Source organism: Marmota marmota, unplaced genomic scaffold, assembly GCF_001458135.2.
Source record: "Marmota marmota marmota unplaced genomic scaffold, marMar, whole genome shotgun sequence".
In the NCBI taxonomy this organism is placed as follows: domain Eukaryota; kingdom Metazoa; phylum Chordata; class Mammalia; order Rodentia; family Sciuridae; genus Marmota; species Marmota marmota.
The window spans coordinates 5,731,878-5,757,206 of record NW_025999999.1 but is presented as its reverse complement, the minus strand read 5'-3'; the positions used below and the strand labels follow the sequence as shown (position 1 = coordinate 5,757,206).

Genomic DNA, 25,329 nt, shown 5'->3' with positions numbered 1-25,329 from the left:
CCCCGCCCCGCCCCGCCCAGGCCCCGGGCCGGAGGTAGTGGGATGGGCTGCGGCACCTCCAGCTGAGAGCGCTTCGCGCGCTGCCTCGGCGGAACCTCGATGGCTGCCTCCCAGCAAAGCGGCCTCCTTCCGACCTCAGCTGGGCTGTTGAGTTTAGTGGGGTATAGAGGTGAGGACCGGGGCGTTGGACTCACAAGGACAGCGGTTCTGTGGAATCACACGGATGGCCGCGGTGGCTCAGCGAGGTGGCAGCCTGTCCTCCCCGCCCCTGCCCTCTTGGTTGGAAAAGGACCGGAGGCTTCGGCCTGATGCTAGTCTTGCTACCGCGGGTGCGGCTTCTCCCACCCTCACATCCGGGGCCAGGGAGTCCTGTGGGGACTGCCTTTCCTGAGGAAAGGAGGAGGAAGGGACGAATGTGTACGTGAAGGATAAAGGGTGACGCGCATACGTTGGTGGTAGGAATGTAAATGGTGCAGCTACTGTGGAAAACACTGGTGAGCCCACATTATATATATATATATATATATACACACACACACACACACACACACACACACAAAGGAGTTTTCAAATATTTGTCCACAAATGTTCATATGGGCACTGTTCAAACTACTCAAAAGATGAAGACAACCGAAGTGTTCATCAAAAGATGAACTGATAAACCAGCTATGGTATACACATACAATGGAATATTAATCAACAATTACAAGAAATGAAGTACTGATTTCTGCTATAGTGTGGGTGAATGTGAAAGCATTATGCTGAGATGGAAGTCAGATGCAAAGGTCACATGTTGTAGGATTCCATTTCTGTGAAACACCTAGAACAAATTCATAGAGACAACACGTTGGTTGTTGTGGAAGGTGGAGTGGGGGTGCGGAGAAGACGAGGAGTCACCTTTCAGTGCGTATGAGACTTTCTTTGGGGAGTTGAAAATATTTTGGAATTAAAGATGATGATTGCACAATATTGTGAATGTACTAAATGCCACATAATCATGTACTTTAAAATGGTTTTCTTTTATATTGTGTTAATTCCATTTCAAATGTATTTATCTCTTAAATGAACAAAGAAAGCCACTGAATCGGGAGTCCTTCTGTCAATCAAAATTCTTTTTTTTTTTTAAAGATAGAGTGAGAGAGAGAATTTTTAATATTTATTTTTTAGTTTTCAGCGGACACAACATCTTTGTTTTGTTTGTAGTGCTGAGGATCGAACCCGGGCGCACGCATGCCAGGAGAGCGCGCTACCGCTTGAGCCACATCCCCAGCCCCTCAAAATTCTTTAAGACAGGAGGAAAAATAGTTCCATGAGCAAGGCTGGGCTGCATACGCATTCACTTTCCTCTTTTTCTTCATTGCCTGCAGTTGTTCACAAGGTTTTTCAAAGCCTGGCCTGACCCAGGTTACTACTCCCTGTTTCCTGTGAGAAATGACCCCTTTGGTCTCTCTGAGAAGGTCTTCACCCAGAAACACCATGAGTCAGCACAGCATACACAGCTCCTTTGTAAGCCCTGGGTGGCCTGAGTGGCCTATGGTGGGCAGACAATAGGGGAGGAGCCAACACGGGTTGCCAAAAGGGGAGGGTTCTGCCTCCAGAAATCCTAGTATAGAATCTAAGCTCCTTTGAGTCTGTGATTAGGGCTTGTGACATTTCTCCCAAAGTCAGTGTTCAAGAATCAGCTCTTTGTTTATGACATAGGAAGTTAACTATAGGTCACATAACAGGACTCCCACTCCTTCTGACATTTCTTCCAGCTTGTAGCAGAGATAGAACTTAAATGCAGGCATGCGATATCTCCACCATTTAATTGAATACCATCTGTTTAGGTTCAGGAAGATATTTCTAGAAGAGGAAGGTGCCCTTGAGGAGCTCAGAATTTCACAGAACGGTGGAGTATGGTTGGAAAAGTAGAGAGGAAAGTTCAGGTCTGTTTCTATGGTAGAGAGGAGGGCTTAAAACTCAGGTGTGGTTGGTTCCATGTTCAGGAGGGTCAGGAGTTAGAGAGAGCTGGGTTCTTGCAGAACAGAGGAAGCTTGTGCAATTTGTGCTTGGGTTCAGCGCCTTGCCATTGGCAGCCAGGGAGGAGGGCCCCACCACCAGGCTTTGCCTCTGAGTATAACTGGGTATACCTTGCAGACACATGAATATAAGAGATGGAGGGCTGTCTTTTTGAACCTCAGGATAGCCAGGAGATGAGACCTCAGTTCTGGAGCCAGACCACAGTGCCACTATCCACTCTATCGCAGCTTCTCTCCAGATATGATCCAGCTACCTTTTTAGTTGAATTCATGCAACAATAGCACCTGCTTCTGATAGAGTGAGGTGATGTGCTGTTCCGCCTGCAGTGCAGTGCCTGTCTGTAGAAATGTGGATATTGCTATTGTCATTGCATCCGCCAGTCTTGTGGACTGAGAACTTTGGATTTCCTACTTAAAAGAGAGTTGGATTTGTGTTTGTGAGGTGGTCTAAACTGCTTTCACTAATGCAGTACATGGTTCCTGACTTCGAACTGATGTAATTTGGTATAGCAAAAATTACCATCTTAAGACTCCAGTTTATAACAGCTATCTTTTGTCATGTGGATAGAATCTGCCTTCTTTTAAGTTGAGCCTGAGACCATATAATAGTATAATTGGTGGAATATAGAATGCTTCCTTTAATCAAATACTTCAATCAGTGCTTTCTTAGAATATTTGGGTTTGAATCTCAGGCACAACTAATAGTAAAAACATTAAAATAACAGATGTTTTCTCCCTTTTTCTTTTTGAGTGGGGCAGTAATGGGGATTGAACCCACCACTGAACCTACCACTGAGCTACATCCCTAGCCTTTTTATTTTTTATTTTGTGATCTTCTTGACTCAACATCCTGTGTTGCTGGAATGAATTTCAAGCACTGTTGCACCCAGCTTCTCATATAATTTTTGTAATTGAGATACAATTTATATATCACAGAATCATCCTTTACATTGTATAATTCAATTCTTCTTAGTATATTTTTATCATCATGAAAGAAACATCACAATCTAATTTGAAAAATTTCATGCCACAAACTTAAGCCTATTAACAGTACTCCCCAGTTTCCTCCCCCAGATCCCAACAACTTCCAGTCCATTTTCTTTCTATTCATTTACATTTTCTGACATTTCATATAAATTAAGGCATATCATATGGAATATGTTCTTTTCCATCTGACTGCTTGGTCTCAGAATGCTTTCAAGATCTATCTATATAGATAGATCTATCAATCTATGTAGATCTATATTTCATTATTTTTTTATGGCTGAATAATACTCCATTGTATGAAATATGCTGGATCATTGTTTATTTTTGCAGTACTAGGTATTGAACCCAGGACATTGCACAGGCTAGCTAGGCAAGAACTCTACCAGTGAGTTATATCCCATGCCCTGACAAATTGCTTTTATCCATTCATTTATTATGGACACTTGAGATGTTTGTACTTTTGGCTATTATTTAAAGCAACTCTGAACATTCATGGACAATTTTTTGGGTAATATAAGTTTTTATTTCTCTTAGATATACTCACAGAAGTAGAATTGCTGAGTCATATTGAACCTGTATATTTTAAACCTTTTGCCAAACTCTTTTCCAAAGAGTTTACATTTTAAAGTACATTTTCACCAGTATCATGAAAATTCTTATTTCTTCATGTCTTCACCAATAGCTGTTCTTAACTGTTTTTTTTTTTTAATTATAGTTATTCTAGTTAGTATGAGGTGATATCTCATTATGGTTTTGATTAGTATTTCTATGATGGCTAACAATGGCTATTTATATGCTTTTGGCCATTTGTGTATCTTCTTTTTTTTTTTGGACTGAAGATTGAACCCAGAGGTGCTTAACCACTGAGCCACATCCTTGGCCCTGTTTTATACTTTATTTAGAGACAGGGTCTTACTGAGTTGCTATGTTCCTTGCTAAGTTGCTGAGGCTGGCTTTGAACTCACAATCCTCCTGCCTCAGCCTTCCAAGCTGCTGGAATTACAGGTATGTCCCACCACACCTGGCCACTTGTATATCTTCTTTGTAGAAATGTGTATTCAAATACTTGATCTAATGGAGGACAGGAGAATAATGGGAGGTACTGAAGAGTGGAGTTGATTAAGTTATGTTATATGCATATACAAATTTGCCACAACTCTATACAATTACTATGCATCATTACAAAAACTAACAAAAACACTTTGTCTCCTTTAAAATTAGGTTTTTTTGTTGTTGTTGAATTGTAAGTACTCCTCTTCTAATTTGAGTTCTAGTCTCTTATCTAATAAAAGATTTGCTAATATTTTCTCCTATTGAGTGAGTTACATTTTCAATGTTTTGGTAGCATCTCTTGAAGGGACAGTTATTAATTCTGATGAAGTCCAAATTATCTCTTTTTCTTTTTTTTTTGTCTTTTGATGTCATATCTGAGAGACCACAGTCTAATTCAAGATGCTAGGTATCTACATCTATGTTTTCTCCTCAGAGTTTTGTAGTATTAGCTGATTCATTTGGGGTTAATATTTATATATGGTATGAGTTAGTGGGCCAGCATTCCTTTGCATATAGATATCTAGTTATCCCAGCAACACTTGTTAAAAAATGTTATTTTTTCCTTGTTGAATTGTCTGCATACTCTTATAAAAAAATAACTGACCCTAGATGTATGGGTTTATACCTACACTCTTAATTCCATTCTACTGATTTATGTGTTTATATGCCAGTGTTATATCACATTATCTTCACTATGGACCCTCAGAAGTAATTTTGAAATCAGAAAGTATCAGTCCTCTAACTTTGAATTTGTATAGCAAGGTGGTTTTTTTTTGGTGGCTATTCTCAATACCACAAATTTCCCTATGACTTTTAGAATGAGCATGTCAAATTTTCTTTTAAAAAGTCAGAATTTGATGACAATTGATGTGGGAAGCCATTCTCGAATGTGATTGGGCACCTCCCGGATTGGGTGTGAGGCATTCTGGCCAAACTGTGTCGGAGCTATCCCTACCCTCTCCAGGTGCGAGAGCCTGTCCATGTGGGGGTGTGACTGACCACTGATCCTGAGGCCAATCACTGACCCTGACCTTGGAATGCTGCCCCCCCTCAACCTTCATTGGATGGAATTTTCCCCTGAATTTCTTATTCCCCAATAAAAGGCCACTCCCTGGCGTGCTCTCTCTCTCTCCTGCTAGCCCTGAGTAAGCCTTGCTGCCCTACCGGCTGGTTCAAGGTGAAAGCCAGAGAGGTGAGAGCCATTTCGGACCTGGTCATAGAAAAAGGTAATTGAGTCTGTGTGTTTTATTTTGATCTCACTAGTTAACTTATATGCCACGAACCTCTTTAATGAAACCAGCGTGCTGGTCGCCTGGTGGAAATTGAATCTGTAGATCAGCTTCAGGAATATTATTATCTTAACAATACTGAGTCTTCCAGTCTATTAACATGGACTTTCTTTGTATTTATTTAGGCCTCCTTCAATTTCTTTCAATACCATTTTGTAATTTTCAGTGTACCATACTGTTGACTTCTTTTGTTGAGTTTATTTCTATTTATTTTATTCTTTATGATGCTGTTATAGAAGTCTTTCTTTAGTTTCATTTTTAGTGTGTTCATTACTTGTTTAGAGAAATACAACTGATTTTTGCATATTGCTAATGTATCTTGCAACATTACTGAATTTATTAGCTTCAGTAAAAGTTGTGTGTATTCTTTTGGATTTTCCATGTGCATGTCATAACATCTTCAAAAAGAGATAGTTTTCCTTCTTTCTGTCCAATTTAGATGGTTCTTCTTTTCCTGTTCTGATGGACTTTTTTTTCCCCCCCCCAATATCCTTGTTTTCCCTCTAGGGATGAGGGAAAAAATGGTGTTCAATTTAATAGGAACAGACATCTTCTTTTCTGCTGCCCAGAATTGCTGAACAGTTAACATAAATTACCCTTAGGAAGGGCAGGGCAGATTACTGGGGATGTGACTCTACTGTTTTTGTTTGTTTGTTTTGGGGTTTTTCCTTTTAAAGGTACAGGACACATACATGACGATGGACCACGGAGACAGGTCCCAGGAGACTACACGTCAGCCAATAAGCTCCAAGACACAGTGCAATCAGATTCACTTCACTTTTATTAATAACAAACACAATCTCAGGTCAGTACCACTAGCTTTGGGGTTGATATTATAAAAATTATTCTTCGGTTACAAATAACTACATACATAAAAAGAAGAAAAACCCACCCAGATAAGGAAAATGTATCCTGTGTATGTTTTCATGGCAATGATAATGCATTCTCAATTTTTGTCTGACTCATTATATACCACTTCTCGTTCAATCTCTTGAGAGAACCATGATGGTATCCAGGACATACATGCATGTCAATTTCATACTGGATACTGCTACTATAAAAGTCTGCAGGGCTTGAGAATTTCTCTGTTGAGGATCTCAAAGGCTTAATAAAAAGTTTTAGTCAAACCTCTAAACTGCCTAAGAGGTAGGTCAGTATTATTACTCCATTTGAACAAAAGGAAATGTGAGGCACATTATAGTTACGTGACTTGCCTGGTTCAATGACTTGCCTGGTGCAATGATTTCAGTGTGTCCCTTAAAGTTCATGTATTGGAAACTTAATCCCTAATGTAGCAGATTCAGAGATGGGACTTCTGAGAAGGTTCTGGATTAATGACCTTATCTCATTAATAGGTTTGTTTAAAAGTGAAGCTCACATAGCAAGTTGGTAAAACAGGGACAAGAGAGGCCAAGATCTTAGCCACCAGTGTAACACAGTTGCCTTACTTCATTTACCCTTCAAACTAGCCTATTTGTACTATCTAGTCAGAAACTACACACAGGATATTAATAAACCAAGGAGAAACTTTCTATTTTATGTGCTACCACCATTATTTCATTTAAAGAATAATAAATACATTCAAACTACTTCCACCCACCATCATATTTGAACACTTAATAAAAACAGCCATAAATTTCCAAAATGAAGCCCAGAAAGGAATCCTGCAAATACCTTTGCTGATAACCCACCAGGCAGGCTCTTATTGATACTGGCCACTGTTATAGTCTCTCAAGGAGTAAAGGACTACTCAAAGAGTGTGAGGGCAGATTCACCTGCGACATGGGTTAGAAAAAGGATAAGGCACAGAAATCAGTTTTCAACATGTCCACAAGGTAAGGACCATTAGAAACTCACTCTTGCTAAGAGCAGAGTTTCTCATTATTGTGTTACTTGAATTGAGGCTTCGAACCTTAAGAAGTGTTGTTCACTATACTGGCATGCCTCTACCTACTACATACCCACATATATGCTGCAGTCCTCAACCTGGGGTCTGTACCATTTGTGTATGAACATTGCATGGATCAGTTCCATGGAACAGGACTAGAAAAGAAAGTTGAGTTTGCTCTTCATGTATCATAAAGCAGGCATCTGATGTCCAATAGAATAAAAATCAGCCAAGAGACATTTCCAGGGGTAGGTACAGGTCAGTAGATCTGATCTACAGAGATCTTCTATAAAGTTCTTTTCTACTTTAATGAACAGCTCAAAGACAAGGCTGCCTTAGTGCACGCTGGCCCCTATAGCTTCTATACAACTAACACAGGAAGGAAGGTCCTGCTCTCTCACACCACTAGGCCTCAACAGTTAACAGCATTTGGTATTGTATGCTGCCAATCCTAAAGAGCAGAGTTAGGCTTCTGCACTGATGACTGAGGAACAGGGACAGGAAAGGTCCCAGGTTCTAAAAATATATACAATGTTCAACAAAGTTCCTGGCATCTCAGATCCCACGTCTTAGCCCAAGCTTTCCAGCAGATCCTGGTTTCAGGGCAGGGACTCCTTTCAATGTGTTGCACTTGGGAACTGCCCCCCCTTTTTGTACTTCCCAGAAGACTGTTTCCGCTTCTTCTTTTTGAAAGTATTGCACCATTAGCTGCATACACCAATTAACCCAAGTTGCTTTGCTGAACACTCTCTGTTCTGACCCAGAGGAGACTGACAACAAGCCATTTTTTACTGTGGCCAGCTCAATGGAAAAATGTGAGCACTGGCCTTGGCTATGCCTCATGAAAGGGATCCTCTTCAAGACAAAGATGTTTCTAAAGTGTCTGCCAGCCTTGCCTAGAGCAGTCAGAGTGGGGTACACTCACTGTGGTGGAGATGAAGAGGATCTGGAGGCCACAGGAAAGTGGCAGTCAACTCTACCTGCTGAAGAGACACAGGGCTGGTGCCAATGAGCATTGTGTCTGCAGGAGAAAGCCGCCTGGACAGCAAGTCCTCTCTGCCCTAAATATACACAGGAGGCTGCCTGTCCAGAGAAAAGAAAATGTCAGGGAACAGACATCACTGGTAAGAGAAAAAAGACGGCTGAGGTAGAGCCAGGAATCCAGAATCAGGGTGGTTAAGAGATTTATTCCTACCTGTCCCCCAGACAGTCCTGCATTTGTAGACTGGTCACAGAACAAGGAGTGAAGGGGTCCAACACTGTGGGAAGAAGCCTAGTTTTCACTCAATCCTAAGAGAAACTGAGACTAATGAATGAAGCTAACATCAAACTTATTTCATGAGGACACTTAATAACTTACTATGTAACTTCTGACTCCCCTGGATGTGCCATTGGAGTCCTTCCTTTGGGAAGTGATCTCTTATAGCTGCCTGCAAGAGCTGTCCCTCAACTTTTCCATCTCCTGTCCATCTGTGAAATGAACAGACCACCCAGAAAATTCTTTCTTTACTGCTAGTTTCTTTTTCGGAGGTAATACTCTAAGTGAAACATTTGCATGTTTCAATTAAAGATTTTATGTCAGTTTATTTTTAAGTTTGGCCCAATTGTATCTTCAAAACTCTGAGCTGCTGTAATGTTGTATTGAACACATCCAACCTGAAATCTAATCCCATGAAGTAAGACATCTTCTTGTTATTAACAAAAAATAAAGTCCTTCTCCAGGAGAGACCACTCTTACAACTACACAAATGCTTCTTTATTCTTAGTTATTGATTTGCTGTTGTTTCCTATCATCAAACTCCATAACTGAGTCAGGAGAGACAGGAAAAATGCTGTGTGAAGGGACTCAGTGTCTGTGCTAGGCAGGGTCTGATCCCTGTAAAAGCTTCCTGTTTTCTCTTTTCCCATATCAACACCATCCTTATAAATCATATTCTTCATACTATCTCTCTTCCTGATGATATACCTGCTCTTCAGCTGTATGCCAAATCAAGCTATCTCTCTATTCCATCTAGCAAAGCCTAGACTGAAGATAATTAGCAGAGGATGTCTCAGAAGGTTTTATTGTATGTCTAGCTTGAGTTACCTACCTTGAGTCTGAGGACATATTGAGGAAAGAGTTATCTGGGGCAGTGATCATTATGTTTAGATGCCTGAAATTATGCCTAGGCTTGGAAGGTGACACAGACCAGTGGCCGAACATCGGTTGGTTAGGAGGCTATAAAAAGGAAGAGAAAGGAAGGTAACACAAACAAAGCAAAGAACAACAGAAAGAGTAGAGAGAAGAAATAAGTTTAGCAAAGTACTATCATAATAGTTGAGTTGTTTGTTTTAAATACTTTTTGTTTTTTTTTAGAATTTATTAATAATTTTTTAAAATGACATGTAAAAATGTATGTATTTACAGTGTGCAACATGTTTGGAAGCGTATGTATTGAGAAATGTTTATATCTTACTGATTAAAATATGTACTACCTAAAAAAGTTATCAAACCTTTTGCATTTTAAAAGAATACAATACTGGAATGGGTTAAGGTCATCAACTTTAGCATCTGGTAATACATCTCAGTAGTTATTAACATAACATTAAACTTCTGCCCAGATGGCTTTAGAAATGAAATCTGGACAACCCACAACTCAGGCACTCTTGTAGCTTCCATCTCCAGTTCTTTTAACCCTGGCCAAGATGGCAGCCTTGGACACTTTCTTCCGGTCATAAGCCAGACCAAGGGCAGCCATGCAGTCAATGAAGAATGTAGTAAAGTTGATGTGCCAGCGGTACTCACTGGCAGAGTAGTCATAGGGAAAGGAGTGGTGGTAGTTGTGGAAGCCCTCACCTGGAACAAAACCAAGGGGAGAAGTTAGGGAGCTTGGCAGATTGCTGTTTTCCATATCTCTTGCATAGCAGAGTACCATGAACTTCGGAGAAACCCACTGATAAGTGGATGAGTGGATGAACACTGTGTCTTCTACTTTGAAGCAAACAGAAGCCCTCAGACTAAGCAATGAGTCAAGAGGGCCTGGTCACCCATGGCTTCCTTGGTGAGAAGTTTCCCTTAGGGGATAAGAGAAGTTATCCTAGGAAAGGATTTTACATTGGAAAATACAGAGCTTTAGTAAATGCTGGCTTGAGACCCTTGAGCTCTTTGCTTTTGTGCATGTTAGGGTGGGGAGTGGAGGGTACAGAAGAAGAACCATTGCTGTGTTTCTTACAAAACTGAGTAAAAAACACAAGTTTTACTCTGTACTAATGGTCCCTGTAAAGGTGGAAGGTTCTAATAGAATGATGGCAACAGGGAAAACCAGAAGAAAGCAGACCCAGCCAGGGTCAGGTATTCTCCCAGCCTCTGTTGGTTCAGTGGGCTACTCTGGCTCCTACTTCTCTGAGATAATCATGTGTTGGAGGAGGTACCAATAAAACAGAACCATTCTGAAAACCTCTCAACTTCTGAGATTCTGAGAACTCTTGGGAAGAGCATTTCACTGTACTGTAGCGGAAAATAAAGAAATTTAGGATCCTGGACAATTTCTGTAATTGGTAAAATGTTTGGCAACTCTTGGCAGGATTCTTCTTTCTCAACAGCTTCCAACACTAACAACACTGGCCCTTATCAGGCCTGGGTAAAGAACAGCCCTGATAATAGAGGTTGTTGGACCCTTTGTAGATAAAAACATTCCCAGATATAGCAGTAATGAGAAGAATAGCAAGCAATCAAAGGAGGTTCTGCCAAGCAAATGACTCCAACCTGGGCATCTCAAGGTACCTATCCCTCTGTATACCAGGCTGTCCATGGTGTGCACTGGTAGGTGGAGGGATAACACCAAGGCTAAGGGTGACCCAGGATTGCCACTTCCACCTGTGGCTTCACAGCAAGGCTCTGAGTGAGCACTCACCATGCCTGTAGGTATCAGATTTAAAATGAAATACACACACACACAGACAAGGAAAGGAAAAAGGGGAGAGAGTCAATGGGAGCAACTGGGGCAAAGAGCTGAAAAAAGACTCTAGAGAAAGGTCAGCTTTGTCAGAGAGGATGAGCATGTGACTGTTGGGGTAAGTCAAGACCAACAAGGTGAGAATGGCAGGAAAGAGTGGAGGAGAGCAACGGGTGAGGGGACATGGACAAAAGAACAGGTTTGCAGAAGCAAATGACAAATGTGAGAAAGTAAGATAGTGGCAACTAGTTTGAACAGAGGGTCACAAAGAGCCTGCAGATGTGGAAGCTCACTGGAGTTCCATTTACAACACAGGACACATCTCAGTCTAGACTATTCTATTTCTATGAAAATCCCAGATTTGGACAGTGTGTAGGTGATTTATTTCAAAGATGAGTCAAAGTAAGAACAGGCAAGAATTTTCCTGAAAGGAGCAGAAAGCTGTATAGAAGTCAAAAAGAGACAGGAAAAAAATTTCATAACAAAGCTAGTGAATGTGGTCTGGGTTGAGAATATATCAGGAAGAAATTAATGAGGAAAAATGAGCTATGCAGTGATGAGCTTAGGCATGTGAGCAGGGTGACTGCCAAGATGCTACTGGATGAAGAACAGCTTTGATCCATGAGCAGAAAGGGGCACAGATTCTGCAGAAGGAAAACCAACTTCAGGTCTCAGTCAAAGTCTATATTAATTTGGAAAAAAGGACAGCAAACCATGAAGGCAGATGGAAGAACTCCTTTTTTCTTTATCTGGCAATTGGGAATGGAACTACAGAGACAAATAAGTTCAAGAGCAGTCAAGATTGGATCAAGAAGCAGGAACTTTGATGAAGGTTACCTGCCCTATCAGAGGATTCCCTAACCAACTTCAGGGAAGGGGGAGTTTCTAGCACACAATAGAAGATTAACAATAAAGGACAAGAGGAGACAGAGTGACAGGTGATGGTAAAGGCCTGCAACCATTGCACTGATGCCCCTCATACTGGCATCACTAAACAATAAGGCATAGCCTACACATTAAAGTGTGGCATATTCATTTAAAAAGCAAAACACTATAACTGTGGCATATGGGAAGTTTATTGAACCAAATTATACTTGTTCTTCATATTTAAATATAAAGCACTAGGCTTACAAGCCATGAAGGTGACCCTATTTTTCTACCAAGCATTTTCTACACTAAAGACTACAGATCTGCTCAGAGATGCCAAAAAAAGGGAAAACTCATTACAGGCAGCATTTAGATACTGTTTTACAACTTCACATTGAAAGTAGTATTAATTTTCACCCTTTCTATTTATATAAGAGTTGTTGCCTGATTCTTATAAGGGTTTTCCAATATATTGCCCCCACCCCAGTTTTATAGTTTAAAAAAAAATGAGTTTTAAAGGTGTTACAAAAGCCAGGCATGGTTGTATATGCCAATAATCCCAGAGACTTGGGAAGCTGAGACAGGAGGATCATAAGTTTGAGGCCAGCCCCAGCAAGAGAAACCCTACCTCAAAATAAAAATGTAGAGCACACTTGAGTTTAATTCCCAATAAGGGGAAGAGGTAAAGTGGTCATAAAAGCACTTTATTCAGGTTTTTCTGACTCCTAGCCAAATACCCCCAAAAGCAGACTACTGGATGCGGTTTTGTTAGGCATTGGTGACTTACCCACAGCTCCCAGGGAAACCAGGACATTCTCTCCAGAGTTAACGTTCTTGTCATAGGGGCGATTTCCATAGAGGTGGGCAGCACTGTTCACCAGCCAGGTGGCATTGACCACTACAGTGTACCGCAGGAAAGTACCAACAAACAAGCTGTGTAGGAAGGTTTCACCCCAACAAAACCAGGGCACCAGTGTGGGCAGGATGAAGCACATCATCAGAACAGCGGGCTTGTAGTACCTACATTGAGAGATCCCACAGTGAGTCTGCAGAGAGAGAACTCTCACACCTACCTGAGCTGTCATTCCTCCAAACCATGAGAACAGGGTGGCAAAAGCCAGCATGAGGAAATGGAGTGGAAATACTTGAGTATATAATAGTACCTTCGACTTTAGATGGGGTAATGTGAATACCTTAAATGACTTTTCTAGGACCACCCCACTAGCAAGTGAAGTGAAGATTGGATTACCTGTCTCCTGATAAGAAGTTCTTTCATCTTTAATGGGACCATAAGGCCACGTTGATCAAACAAGTGAGAGTCAAATCTCAAACTCATCAGCAGAGTTTTGCTGCCTGTGCTATTGTCCATTTGCCTTAGGATCTTTAGCTTGCCACCAAGACCTTTGGCACACAGTCTACATTAGGGGCCTTGACTCCATTTGCTGCTACCACTGCCTAACTCTTTGCTCTGCTTTTCCCTCAGGAGGCACACCAAGTGTCCTTGGCCACCTGCAGGTCTCTGTCCCTCCAGAGGCCCTGACCTATACTCTACTCCCATGAAAACCAAGCCATTGACACTTCAAGGGAATGGATTGCCTACCTCCCTTTAGCAGTCACATCTATGACTTGTATGTCACTGACATACCTACCTCTAACTCCTTTCTATCGCTGCCACTACTTCCCCACCATGGCCCCTCTTCTTGTCTAACCTGTGTCCCTGCCTCTCATCTCTCTGGCTCAGTAGTTACTTTCACTTGCACAAGAGCATCCTCTCTGAAGCACACTTCTGACTGTGTCACATTGCTGATGAAGAAACCATTCTGTTTGCTGAATAAAATTTTGAGTCTGTGTCAAGTCCTTTTTCTTGCCCTGCCCTACATGTTAGGCAGAAGGACGTTCTTCAAGAACATGCTTGAGACTTTGGCCTATTCCATTCTTTCTTTTTGTGCTGTCCCTGCTCACACATACTTGTGAAAGTCTCTCTCCATGGATGGATTCTGATACTACTTCATTCATAACCCTTTTTCTCATGTCCACATGCCGCAGTCTGGCTGGGCACAAATGCCGCAGTCTGGCTGGGCACACAATCACGAGCCACCACACAGCTTGTAGATTCAAACAGCAACTCTTTATTCCCGAACTCACACCAGCCGTCTACAATCACGTTCTGGGGAAATCCACGTTCTCTGCCCAAATCCACCTCCACTGAGAACTCAAGGGGAACTCAGGCAGCAGGATACACCCTATTCCCAGTAGGAATAATCTTAAACCTGGAACGCCCTAAACCCGATTATCCTAAACCGGGAACACCCTAATCCGCCCTGGTCCTTGAGCAAGGTCACCTACATTCAATGTCACTGCAACATGGGGTACGCTGGCAAGGAAATTGTCATACCTACTTGGCTAATGGCTCCCAGCATCCACACTGAGCACGGACCCTCACGCCATACCTCTCCTAGTGCAGACCATAAATTGCCTCCTATTATGGTGGTTTGGGTACTTGCCTTATCCCTCCACCCCAACAGACAACAAATTCTTAGAAGGGGAGGTCTTAACAACCTTCATTTTTGTGTCCGTGACTATTCCAGTCAGGAAAGATTTGTTGCATTTAACTGATTTCATCAAGATAGCTCAGAGATAAAGGCCATAAGTGATTTGAACTTACAAAACCAGTAAATTCTCAACTTTATTTTGTAAGAGTTAAGAGAAAAGGTTGGGTTCCCAAATCCCAGATGCCTAGGGCCACATCCCCAGCCCCATCTTCCCTTAGCTCACCTCCTCTGGAACATCACCAACTTCTCAGCTTTTAGGTCAGACAGGTCCAGAGATCCCCCCTTCTCTTTGACAGCTGGATGTTTGCGCACCAGCAGCCAACCCACGTGAGAGAAGAAGAAGCCACGGCGGGAGTTGTGAGGGTCCGCATCTGTTTCTGAGAACTTGTGGTGGGCGCGGTGATCTCGGGCCCATTCATAAACATCGTTCTGGAGGGACAGAGAAGAGGAACACAGGCCTGAGGAAGGACGCCCTCTTGGGAAAAGTCCAATGCCTAGATGTCTGCAAGGGCCCAAGGCTCTCAGCCTAACCTCACAGAGTCCCCAAGAGTCTGGCTCCAAAGGAGAAATGAAGGGACCTGCCCTCTTCTGCACACTTCCCTGGAGCCTGTGCAGAAAAGCGACTTACAGTCCCAGACCACAAGAACAGCACTGCTGCTTCCTGAATGTTATATGGTGGGGAGGATGTAGGTAAATCACAATGTTCATTTCCTTAAGAAAGAACATTGCAATTCTTCTATCAAAGAATGAGGGACAAGGTCCTCAAGGGGTGCCCACACAAGGGGCATGGAGAAGTATGAAGCAGGTGGCCTCAGGTCCTATTCTGTAGATAAGGTTCTGGAGAGCTCTGTCCTGATGCCTTCACAAGTCATAGCTCATCCAACCTAAGAGCAGCATGAAACTCATGACCATGACCACATTTCCAGAGGTCTTCTTGCTTGTGTGGGACTCTTCCTTTTCTTCCAGAATATACTAAATTCTCCTCCTTCCCTTGACCCCACAAGCATCATCAGGTAGGGTGCTAGGGCAAAGATGATTATGCAGATATAGTTAAGACCTCAGATATGGCCAAGACAAAGGGGCTTAACACAGTTTTCTAGTTTCTTCTTGTGACAAACTAAGCTCCATACTACCAGCTATCCTGTGCCCATTGCTATAACTTAATAGGTATAAAAGTCCCCTCCTTTCCACCTGTTTGTTATAAATTTGTCCTACAATTGACCTTACTATTTGGCTCAGCTAGCATGGCAGCCCCAGATGGGACCAGAAGGTCAGTCCATCCAACCTCTCAATGACTCAGTTTCCTCATCTGCAAATTTGGGATAAAAATAGGACCTACCCCTAAGGTGTGTAAGGACTTAATGAGTTAACCTATGTGAAGTGATTATCACAGTCAGGATATAGGGATGTTTGCTCTTATTACCTGAAACAACAGCATTCCTGAGTCAATGAGACTAATTTTAATGAAATTGTAGCAAGATTCCAAGATAGAGCCCTTGAAGCATAAGTTTATTATCCAGTGTCTGGCCAGAAAACAAGGCTCAATGTCTGGCTTATGAGTTGTCATCCTTTATGATTGGCCACATTGTGTGAGAACACAGGGAACTTAGAGTGTATAATGACCCTATACCTTTACAGATTTATATAGTGACCCCCGCTATTTCCCTTCCTAGTGATTCTGAAGAGTTCTGTGTTTGAAAAATCTAAGCAGTGTCTCATTTGAGAGGACCTCAGAAGACTGGAAAGGTCAATGACTGCCCTGCTGGGGCTTCCTCTCCAGGCACAGATCCCCTCCATTCCACCTTGGATTAACTATGGACTGACAGCTGAGCAGCACCAGCTTCTTACCTGGAACGCCATGGTGTTGGCAATGATCAGGAAGAGCCGCAGGGGCAGCCGCGCTTTGTAACTTCGGTGGCTCCACAGGCGATGAGCTCCTGCAGTGATGCCCAAGGCACTCACTAAATAGTATGCATAGGCTGCCAGGACAAGACAGTGCAGGAGTCACCAACAGGCAAGTCCATAAAGGCATGTCAAATTGCTCTCCTAATGCTAGAGCCTGTGTGTGCTTTAGGCTTTGGGTGAGGATCTGCTTCCCCTGAACCATAGGGATGATTTGACATCTGAGGCCTCATAACTGTTACTACTGAGAAAATATCATCATTTTCCATCCTCTCCATGTAGGAATGGAAACAAGCTAAGGATTCCCAGGAACTAGGAAGGCAGGACAGCAAGAGAGGAATAAGTCTCTCATCACTGAGTCACTGTCATTGTCTGTGTCCAGGGGCATTATTCAAGGTTATGTCTTTTGACCTTAACTGAGCTTATCTAAAGTTTCAGAGTCCCAGACTACTCCTACAAAGCTTAAAACCCATGAGCAAGAGTTTTCTAAAAATAGCAACCAGAGCTATCTTGGTGCTATTAAACTGGAAGAACCCAAAATTGTAGGGGATGCAGAGCTGTGGCGACCAGCTGGTATAAAAGCTTTTCAATATTGTACCAAGAAGTGCAGCCCTGAAAAAGTCAGCCCTGCACAGTTATATATGGTTCAAGATTTACCATAGATGTGAGCATTTCATATTTACAGCACACCTTGAGAGGGTTATTACCGACACAGGCACCTTGCAAGTGAGGAAATAGATGCTTTAGAGGATACCTGTTTATCAAGCATCACTTGGCTAGGAAAACTGAAGCCATGGTCTAAAGCTAGGCTTTGTGTGTCAACAAGAAGTTCTTGTTCTATCTCAGCCTTCCGCCCTCTAGAACTATGCCCAATTTCCAGGTCTCTCCTTTGCAATGTTGCTCTTTCAACCAGATTCTCACAAATCAATGCTAATTTGAAACATAGCTGAGAATGTTCAAAGCTGGGAGAGGAATACTAACATCATCCTTCCTCAGTTTCCTTTAGTTTGCAGACTAAGGAGGTGCCAGATATGATCTTTCCTGGGGAAAGGAGGGTAGGGAACCAGGGGCTGAGGCTTGGGAGAAACTATTAGCAATGTTTCATTCTGACCTGGCAGGTACAACTATGGATCTTCAGGGATCACATTTAGTTGTGGTTCAAGACAGCACATTGTAACAAATTGTTCTAGTTCTTCTACAGACAGGGATAACAGTTTTCTAAAGAGCCTCCTCCTCTCTTTCTCCTGCCTACTATTCCCTATCCTGCTCCTCCTTAGGATTCCTAGGAGAGCCACCCAGACAGTGACTGTCTATGGAAAGTTCTGGCCACATTCCCTTTGTTCTGGGCTTGAGGACCCAGGTAACTTAGGCCCTCTGGCCAAGTGGTGATTGAGATCTTCTTCCCTGATACAGTGTCTCACTCCATCTGTACCAGAATAAACCAGAGTGGAGCTAGATCCCTGCAACCACCAAAGAAGACATTGGCTTTGGGCAAAGCAGAAGCACTTAGACAAGAGGCAAGGGAGCATCTAGGGTTTCATGGTGTGGATGGCTCTGGCCCATTGTTTCCAAAAAAGCACATGTCATCTCATTTTAACAGGGGAACTGTAACAAGATCCCAGTCACTCTGGTGCCTGTTCTCTCCATACCTGTCAATACGTCAAATAGAAGTTTCAGTCAATTAGATTTGTTCTCCCTCCCCACCCCCATACTCTGGAAATGACAGTGTCCACACTGATGGCTAAGCAGCATCTCATAACTCTGCCCTGAGAAGTAGAAGCTTTACCCTTCAGCCCTAAGTTTTGCCAGAGATAGCTATTCAACCCTGGCTTGAGGACTCTTCTATAGTACTCAGAGAAAGAAGGCTCTTGAAATAGATGATCTAGGAGAAATTCTGGGATGACACACAGTGACCTAAAGAATATGACATTTCTAATCCTTACAAGGTAGTATTTTCCCCTCTTGGTACATGGAAAGAGTTCCATCCTAAGAATGGACATCATTTCAGTTGCATGGCACCTGGAGAATTTTCCAAGACAAAACTCAAGGGATCAGATCTCACCACTTATAACACCTAAGAGCTCAGGTTGGGCAGTGGGGTACCATCTAATACCTGCCAACCAACTCTACACTGCTACCCTCCCAAGACAACTGCTAGAAAATTCCTCACACCTGAGACTGCTCCAGAAAACCTCTGATTGTCTTTTGGAGAGCAGGTCCTGACTCTCCCAACAGAGAGCAGTAATTCTGCCTCTAGGTCTCAAGAGCTTCCTACTCTCCCTTCCTAACTCAGCCTCAGGGGCAGAGGTGAATCTACTTGCAAAGTGCATTCATTGATCCAGGGGACAGACCTGCTAACAGCCCCGAGCCATGGGATCTGGGAAAGAATTGATAAAAAGACAGCTCAGAGATGAATTGGCAATTGGAGGCTGAGGCTGCTCAAGGTTCTATTCTCTGGCCTGGCTGTCCCTTCCAAGGAAGAATGGGTAGGTGCCAGGGAAAATTAGTATTAGAAAGTGCTGGGTTCTTGTCGTTACATGGCATCTGGAGAGAAGGGAAGGAGCTTGTGGGCTGAGGATGAAACATTCTGCAACCTCTGTCATTCTAAGAACATTTCTTTGACTGAAATTTGCTGTCCCCAGGAGACCTACCTGACAGCAACACATCTGTGCAACTTGGGTCATATAGGAGCCTTGCTATTCTACCCTATGATAGAAAAGGTTGGTCTAGCCAAATGGTCAAGTTAAAATAGTTTTGTGGATAACCACCTTTGGTGTTCAATGCTTTATTATGATCTCTCCTCCTGAGCAGTTTCCATTGGCTTTATCTCCTGTCTATGTTCAACCTGCAACCGATAAAACCAGGGTTCCCATAACTCTCAGGTAGTGGACTCGTGGGAAGCAGGACAGAGACAGGCATTCAAATAAATGACTCAAACAGAAATGTTGAGTTCTAGGACAGTAAACTCTCTTTCACTTATCTATACCCCAAAGCCCCCTTGCATCTCGTCTCAATGTTTACTTCCCAGGAAGGGACCCAGACAACTGTCTCTCTTGCATCTTAATCCTACTAGGGTTTCTATCCCCAGCCCAGTCAGTCTCTCAGGCAACCAAAGACTTATGGCTGTCAAAACCTGAATAAAGAGTGGTTGCTGCTCAGTGGAGACTCCACCTTATCAAAGACCAGTGAGAAATCTGAGGTACTTGCTCAGGACAAGGGACCCTGCTTACCCCAGAGCCAAGTGTAGAACTTGGAAGTGGGAACCAGTGTGACCCCATACAGGGCTCCCAGGTGCAGCAGACCCATGAGGATGATGTTTCTCCAGACATACTCAAGCTTGGGCCTAGGGCCCTCTGCATCCTGGTAGCTGGGGTCATATATGTCATCTTTTATTTCAGGGCGGATGTCTTCTTCTAGGTTTGTAAGTGTCTTCTCCTCCTTGGGAGGTGCTGTGATGGTGGTGGTAGTGGTATAGGAGCTAGAGATCTGTAAGGAGAGGAAGTGGAGAGTGAGGAGATTGCTTGTTGGCAGGAGGGGCACTTTACTCTCTAATGCAGCTGAGGGGGAGTGTACAGTACATGCCCCTGCCCCAGTGCCCAGGATACACGAGTGTTGTATGTACCCCAAGAAGGAACAGAGGGGAAGTTTCCCTAAAAAATGTGCAGATAGATTGGAAGAGAAATCTGCAGGTGAAGGAGCAGGAGAGAGAAAGAGAGAGAGAGAGAGAGAGAGAGAGAGAGAGAGAGAGAGAGAGAGAACACTCTTCACCTAGTAACACAAAAATGAAATTCCACAATCAGATTTTTCTTTACTTTAAAACTTAAAGGAAAAAACTTTGGCGAATCCATCCTTCACATTACAATCCACACCCCTAATCAACCGAGGTCTGCAGAACTCTGGAAATGTGGCCCAGTCCAGGAGCTCTTAACTGTCTTCCCACCAACCAATAGCCTAAAGGACCCTCAGTTCTGGCCGCGGGACGGAGGCCACTTCTGGGACGCTCACCTCCTGCAGCATGTGGGTGGGCATCTGGCTCTCGGGTGCTGGGATCACGCTCCCGGGGCTGAGGCTGCGGAGCGAATTTGGCACAGCTGAGACTGAGGGTGGACTTCGGCTCAGCGATCGGTGGAGCTGCGCTCGTAATACTATGCTGTTGCACGCGGGATGGCTGTGCAGGCCCACCCGCTATGCGCTGATCTCCCCTGGCGAAATTTAAGGGGTAGAGCTGACAGGGGATGACGATGCCCGGTATTAACTCAGGCACCTTTTATTCGTTGAACAAGGGGCAAAGTGCGCAGAGCTACCTGGACGCGGAAGCTCTGCGTGGAGATGATGGCAGGAGATGGTAAGGGACAGAAAGCAGTACCCACAAGAATCACAGCGCAGGGATGCTGCAGACTCCTACAGCGCGCCTCCCTAGCTCCTTCCTCTGCGAAATGCAAATGGGACTCCTGTAAACTCTGGCCTGTCATTGGCCAAAGGGAATTTGATGCCACCTCGTCCTGGGGTTACCATTGGCTGGGCTCAATCTGCTGTTGCCTCTGCCGACAGATCTTGGCTCCCCTCCCCTCTTTTTCTGTTTTTACTCCTTCGCTTCTCTTTTACCGGCTGCTAGACTTCTGCTTGGCATCCCGCGGAGTCGTCCGCGAGACTTCTCTCTGGAAATGGGAGAGGACTTGGTCCGTCAGTGGCAGTTGGTTACAAATCCAGTCATGGTCCCCCGCTCACGGATAACGGTTGGGTATTGGGTAATTTGCACAGGGAATACTGAGGAAATCACAGTGGCACCCACTGTTCACATTGCCATCCTATTCTCCCAGACGCGTGGGAGGTGAAAATTGGTTTCCATCGAGGAGATGAGCAGAGAGTGTGGGTGCAGCCCCCTTCCATCCCGCAGAAGCCGAGGAACGGGGCGAGGGGGGGGGGCTAAAGTCATGGACAAACAATGGATCTGCCCCGCCCCCCTCCCATCTAGGATGCTAACCCAAGACAGCGCACAGCTTTAGCCACACAGGCAAAGGCACTTTTGCACTGGAGCCATCAGTCACTGGGCACGCTTTACAGGGAATAGCCAGACACCAGGGGGTAATCCCTTCCCTTCCCTATGCCCTTGCCTCCAGAAGGTGTGCAGGAAAGTTCGGAGATACTTCCAATTGTCAAATTGTAATTGTGGAGTCTTCTACATGGAAAAAGGCAGGTAGCACAACACAGCAGGAAGCCAAAGAATTAGTATGTGGGATAGGAATAGCAATCAAATATTGAATAAACCTTGCAAATCAATTCACAAGAGTCTTTTTGTTTAACCTTCACTGCTACTCTTTGAGGTTTTACTGTATGCTTCCATTTTAAATAAGAGAAAAGTGGGATATGTAGAGATCAAATAACTTGACCATAGTGGCAGCAGCCCCTAAGTTGTGGAGTCAGGAGTTGAGCCAGAAATGTGATACTGGTTAAGTTCTGTGGTTTATCCTTTTTATCCCAGCTACTCTGGAGGTTGAGGCAGGAGAAATCAAAGTTTGAGGCCGGTCTGGGAAAGTTTGCAAGACCCTGTCTCAAAAAAAAAAAAAAAAAAAACCTAAATAAATTTAAAGGTAGGATGTGTGGTTCAGTAGTAAACCCTTACCTCCCATTTGTGAGGCCCTGTATTTAATCTCCAGTACCAGAAGTAGCAGTAGTATCAGTTATTGTAGTAGTAGTGAAGAGGAGGAGGAGGAGGAAGGGGAGGAGGAGGAGGAGGAAGGGGGGGAGGAGGAGGAGGAGGAAGGGGAGGAGGAGGAGGAGGGAAGGAGGAGGAGGAGGAAGGGGGGAGGAGGAGGAGGAAAATAACATTTTGGCACTCAAGCTCTTAACTTCTGCTCAGGACTCTATTACTCTGGAACCCTGCAGTGCTCTGACCTCACAGACTTTTCCATCAGGACATAATCTCTGGGTTTGTGGGAGTCCTACCAGGGGAGCTTGGAGATAGGCAGGCTCTGCATTCACCCAGGCTGCTTCCATTTCCAGGTCTCCCTATTGCTGTCCCATCCTCTTCTGGGAAGAGGGGGTGCTAAGGAGCTCTGTGCAGGGTTCCAGAGTAATGACTGGCTTCTCAGGAGGAGAATCACCCGGGATTGTCTGGAAGCAGGACAGAACTCTGCCCTCTGGTCTCAGGGACAGGCCAACTCCCCAACCAGTGACCAAGCACCTCCATTTCATTCCTGGCTCCCTGTCCAGTGGGAAGGTGCTGTATGAGCCTAGGTGATCTCAGAGGTGGAAGCTCATGTGGTGATGGCTCAGAGGCAGGGTGTAGAATCCAAGTCCACCAGTGCTGCTCCTCTTCAGGTTCTCTCAGCAATGTGTGCTCCGCTAAATTCCTTTGCCAACTGCAGGTTTACTCTGTCCTGGTCCAATCCTGACTGCTAAATGAATTACTATAGATTGGGTGGCTTTTTCAACAGAAATGTATTTCCCATGATTCTGGTGGCTGAAATTATCGATTGAGGCAATAGCAGATTTGTTCATGTTATAGTGATGTTTACAAGGTGGATGTTTATAGTGATGTTTACAAGCCCCAAAGGTTTTGTTCCATTCTGCTGTGGTTCCACCTGCAGGGAATGAAACAGTGTGAATGCAAGCAGCTCTGGACATGTCTCTCAGACACAATGTCAACAGAGTCCCTGCTGAAGGTGTCTACCTTACCATGAAATGCTATGTGAGTGGACAGCACAAGAATGGATGGCATGAGAAGATAATTTTAAAAAAATTTGTCCTTTAAAGAACAATTCATAAAGACTTGTACATTCTATTATTTTTATCCTACAACAGACCTTCAGGTCCTCAGGGTAGGTATTGTAATAAAAACTTTTCAACTCCTCTCAAAAAGCAACCTGCCTAGAACCATTTCACTAGTAAGTTGCTGAAATAACAGTTCAGTCCAAGAGTTGCATTCAATTTCAAGGCTCCAAAGTTTTGCTGATGTGATTAAGAAGCAGATCCCCCACCAACACACACACACACACACACACACCTTTTATTTATTTTGACAGGAAAAGACAAGTTCCTATAGATTCTAGAGGAAGTGGAGAAGTACCAGACACAAAATTATCAGGCAATATAACTTGATTACTGAATTTACTTCTTGAGTAAGGTTAGATATCAGAATGCTGGACCTGCTGAGATTTCTCAAGCCACGTTGTATAACTTGTGTCCTGGGGCAATGAGGCAGATCCACACACTGGGGGAATACTCAACACTGAGCAGGGAAAAGCAACAGACTGAGTTTCAGCTAAGTGACCAGGAATAAATAGTCCTTGAATTTGCAGATGGGGAGACTTGTCATACAATGAAACTCTTTGAATCCATTTAAAATTTCTCTGGTCACAGGCTTCCTCCAGAATTCAAAATTGTCCAAAGAGAACCAGAAATCATCTCCTGTTTCTTGGGACCACACTATTGGCTTCCTGTTCAGAGATCCAGTTTTGCAAGTCTGGGTTCCTGTTACATTTATTCCAAAGATCATTGGGAAATAGGCTGCAGGTCCCCTTCTCCTTCCACACAGCTGATCTAATAAGATGGTTGAGACTGGAACAGTTCCTTATCCTATTTCCCCAAACTAAACAGTCACCTGGAAGTACATCTGGTTGGATGGTATGTAGAGCCTGGGCACTGGCCCATGTAGGAAGGCTCACTGATGGCCCCTCAACTAAAGTCTAAGCAAGAAGTTCATCTCCTGAGGAAGGAGATTCATGTGCCCAACTCAGGGGTATAATAGCTGCTTTTTCAATCCTGTTTTAGAAGTTGCATACCAGCCATTACCCTTTTTTATGGCTGAGGAGGTGAGTGAGGGAGGGGATGTGTCTATCTCTACTCACTAGGGAACAGTTCAAGGGGAGATATCAAAGAAGCCTACAAAACCATTGGCTGAGCCTGATAGTGAGGCAGCACTTCTCAGTTTCCATCTCAGGTCTTGATGTCCACCCCAATCCATATGGGCCCTTTGAGGTGCTTTTAGTGGAAATCAGCTCCGACCTACAGTGGAGTCTAGAAGCTTCCCTCTTCCCTTAGCTCCTCTTACTACCCTTTCACCATCTCCTCCATTGGGATATAGGACATGCCTCTCTAGGCACCATCTCCTCCTCCAGATTCTCCTCTTCATCATCCTTGTTTATGCACTGTCTGCACATCACCTTCCCCTTCCTCTCTCTCCCCTCTTCAAACCCAAACTCCCAGTTCTCTCACAGCCCCTATCTTGTCCACTGAGACTTGCAGACACATACACACACACACACACACATACACACTCATGCACACACACTTACATGCACACACACAGTAAGAGAGCCCCGACAGGATTGATGGTCATATGGATGCCCTATACTCCCTGCTTCCTCCCCCAAGTAGCCCCAGATTCCCTAGCAAGGCAGAAGGCAGAGCTGGGTGGGAGTTGCTGCTCTTAGACTCCCTTTCCTTGGCCCTCTGCTGGGTAGGACGGGCTATGCCTTTGTTCCCTGCTTCTCCAGTTTATAGTGGTTACTTGAGGTACCAAGACTCCACCTCCTTGAACAGAAATGTTGTGGAAAGTCCAGAGAGGCACTGAGTTGACAAAGCTAGGAGAAACCCCACTCAATGTGGCCCCATCCCACATGGACACCGAGGAACTGCACCATCTCCAGTGTGGCACCATCATAGTCTCAATGCAAGAAGCTAAAGATGGACTGCAGAAGAAGACTTATTTTGTGTAAACTGGATAAGATAAGCTTGAAGGAGGGACAAGGGAGAGAAGGGGGAATCCTAGAGAAGCTGGACCACTAGACCTTTGGTGGGGAACCAAGCACCAGGGCTCTCATTTCCAGCATC

The 25,329-nt window shown here is 43.9% G+C and overlaps 1 protein-coding gene and 1 long non-coding RNA gene across 3 annotated transcripts; one reads left to right on the top strand and one right to left on the bottom strand.

The window, feature by feature from the left end:
* Nucleotides 1-4,264: 4,264 nt before the first annotated feature.
* LOC125617973 lies at nucleotides 4,265-6,404 on the top strand. 2 transcript variants are annotated; one of them, XR_007349108.1, is made up of 2 exons: nucleotides 4,265-5,287; nucleotides 6,028-6,404. It is a non-coding gene; the product is annotated as an uncharacterized LOC125617973 (long non-coding RNA). The 2 variants fall into 2 exon arrangements; XR_007349109.1 differs by having other exon boundaries at nucleotides 5,201-5,253.
* Nucleotides 6,114-20,943, bottom strand: LOC107149798 (acyl-CoA desaturase 1-like). The gene is made up of 6 exons (XM_015494653.2): nucleotides 20,500-20,943; nucleotides 19,725-19,980; nucleotides 16,441-16,571; nucleotides 14,816-15,021; nucleotides 12,828-13,060; nucleotides 6,114-10,074 (listed from the first exon to the last, which is right to left on the bottom strand). The coding sequence occupies exons 1-6, from the start codon at nucleotides 20,521-20,523 to the stop codon at nucleotides 9,875-9,877; spliced, it is 1,050 nt and encodes a 349-aa protein (XP_015350139.1). The 5' UTR covers nucleotides 20,524-20,943; the 3' UTR covers nucleotides 6,114-9,874.
* Between the last annotated feature and the right edge of the window lie 4,386 nt (nucleotides 20,944-25,329).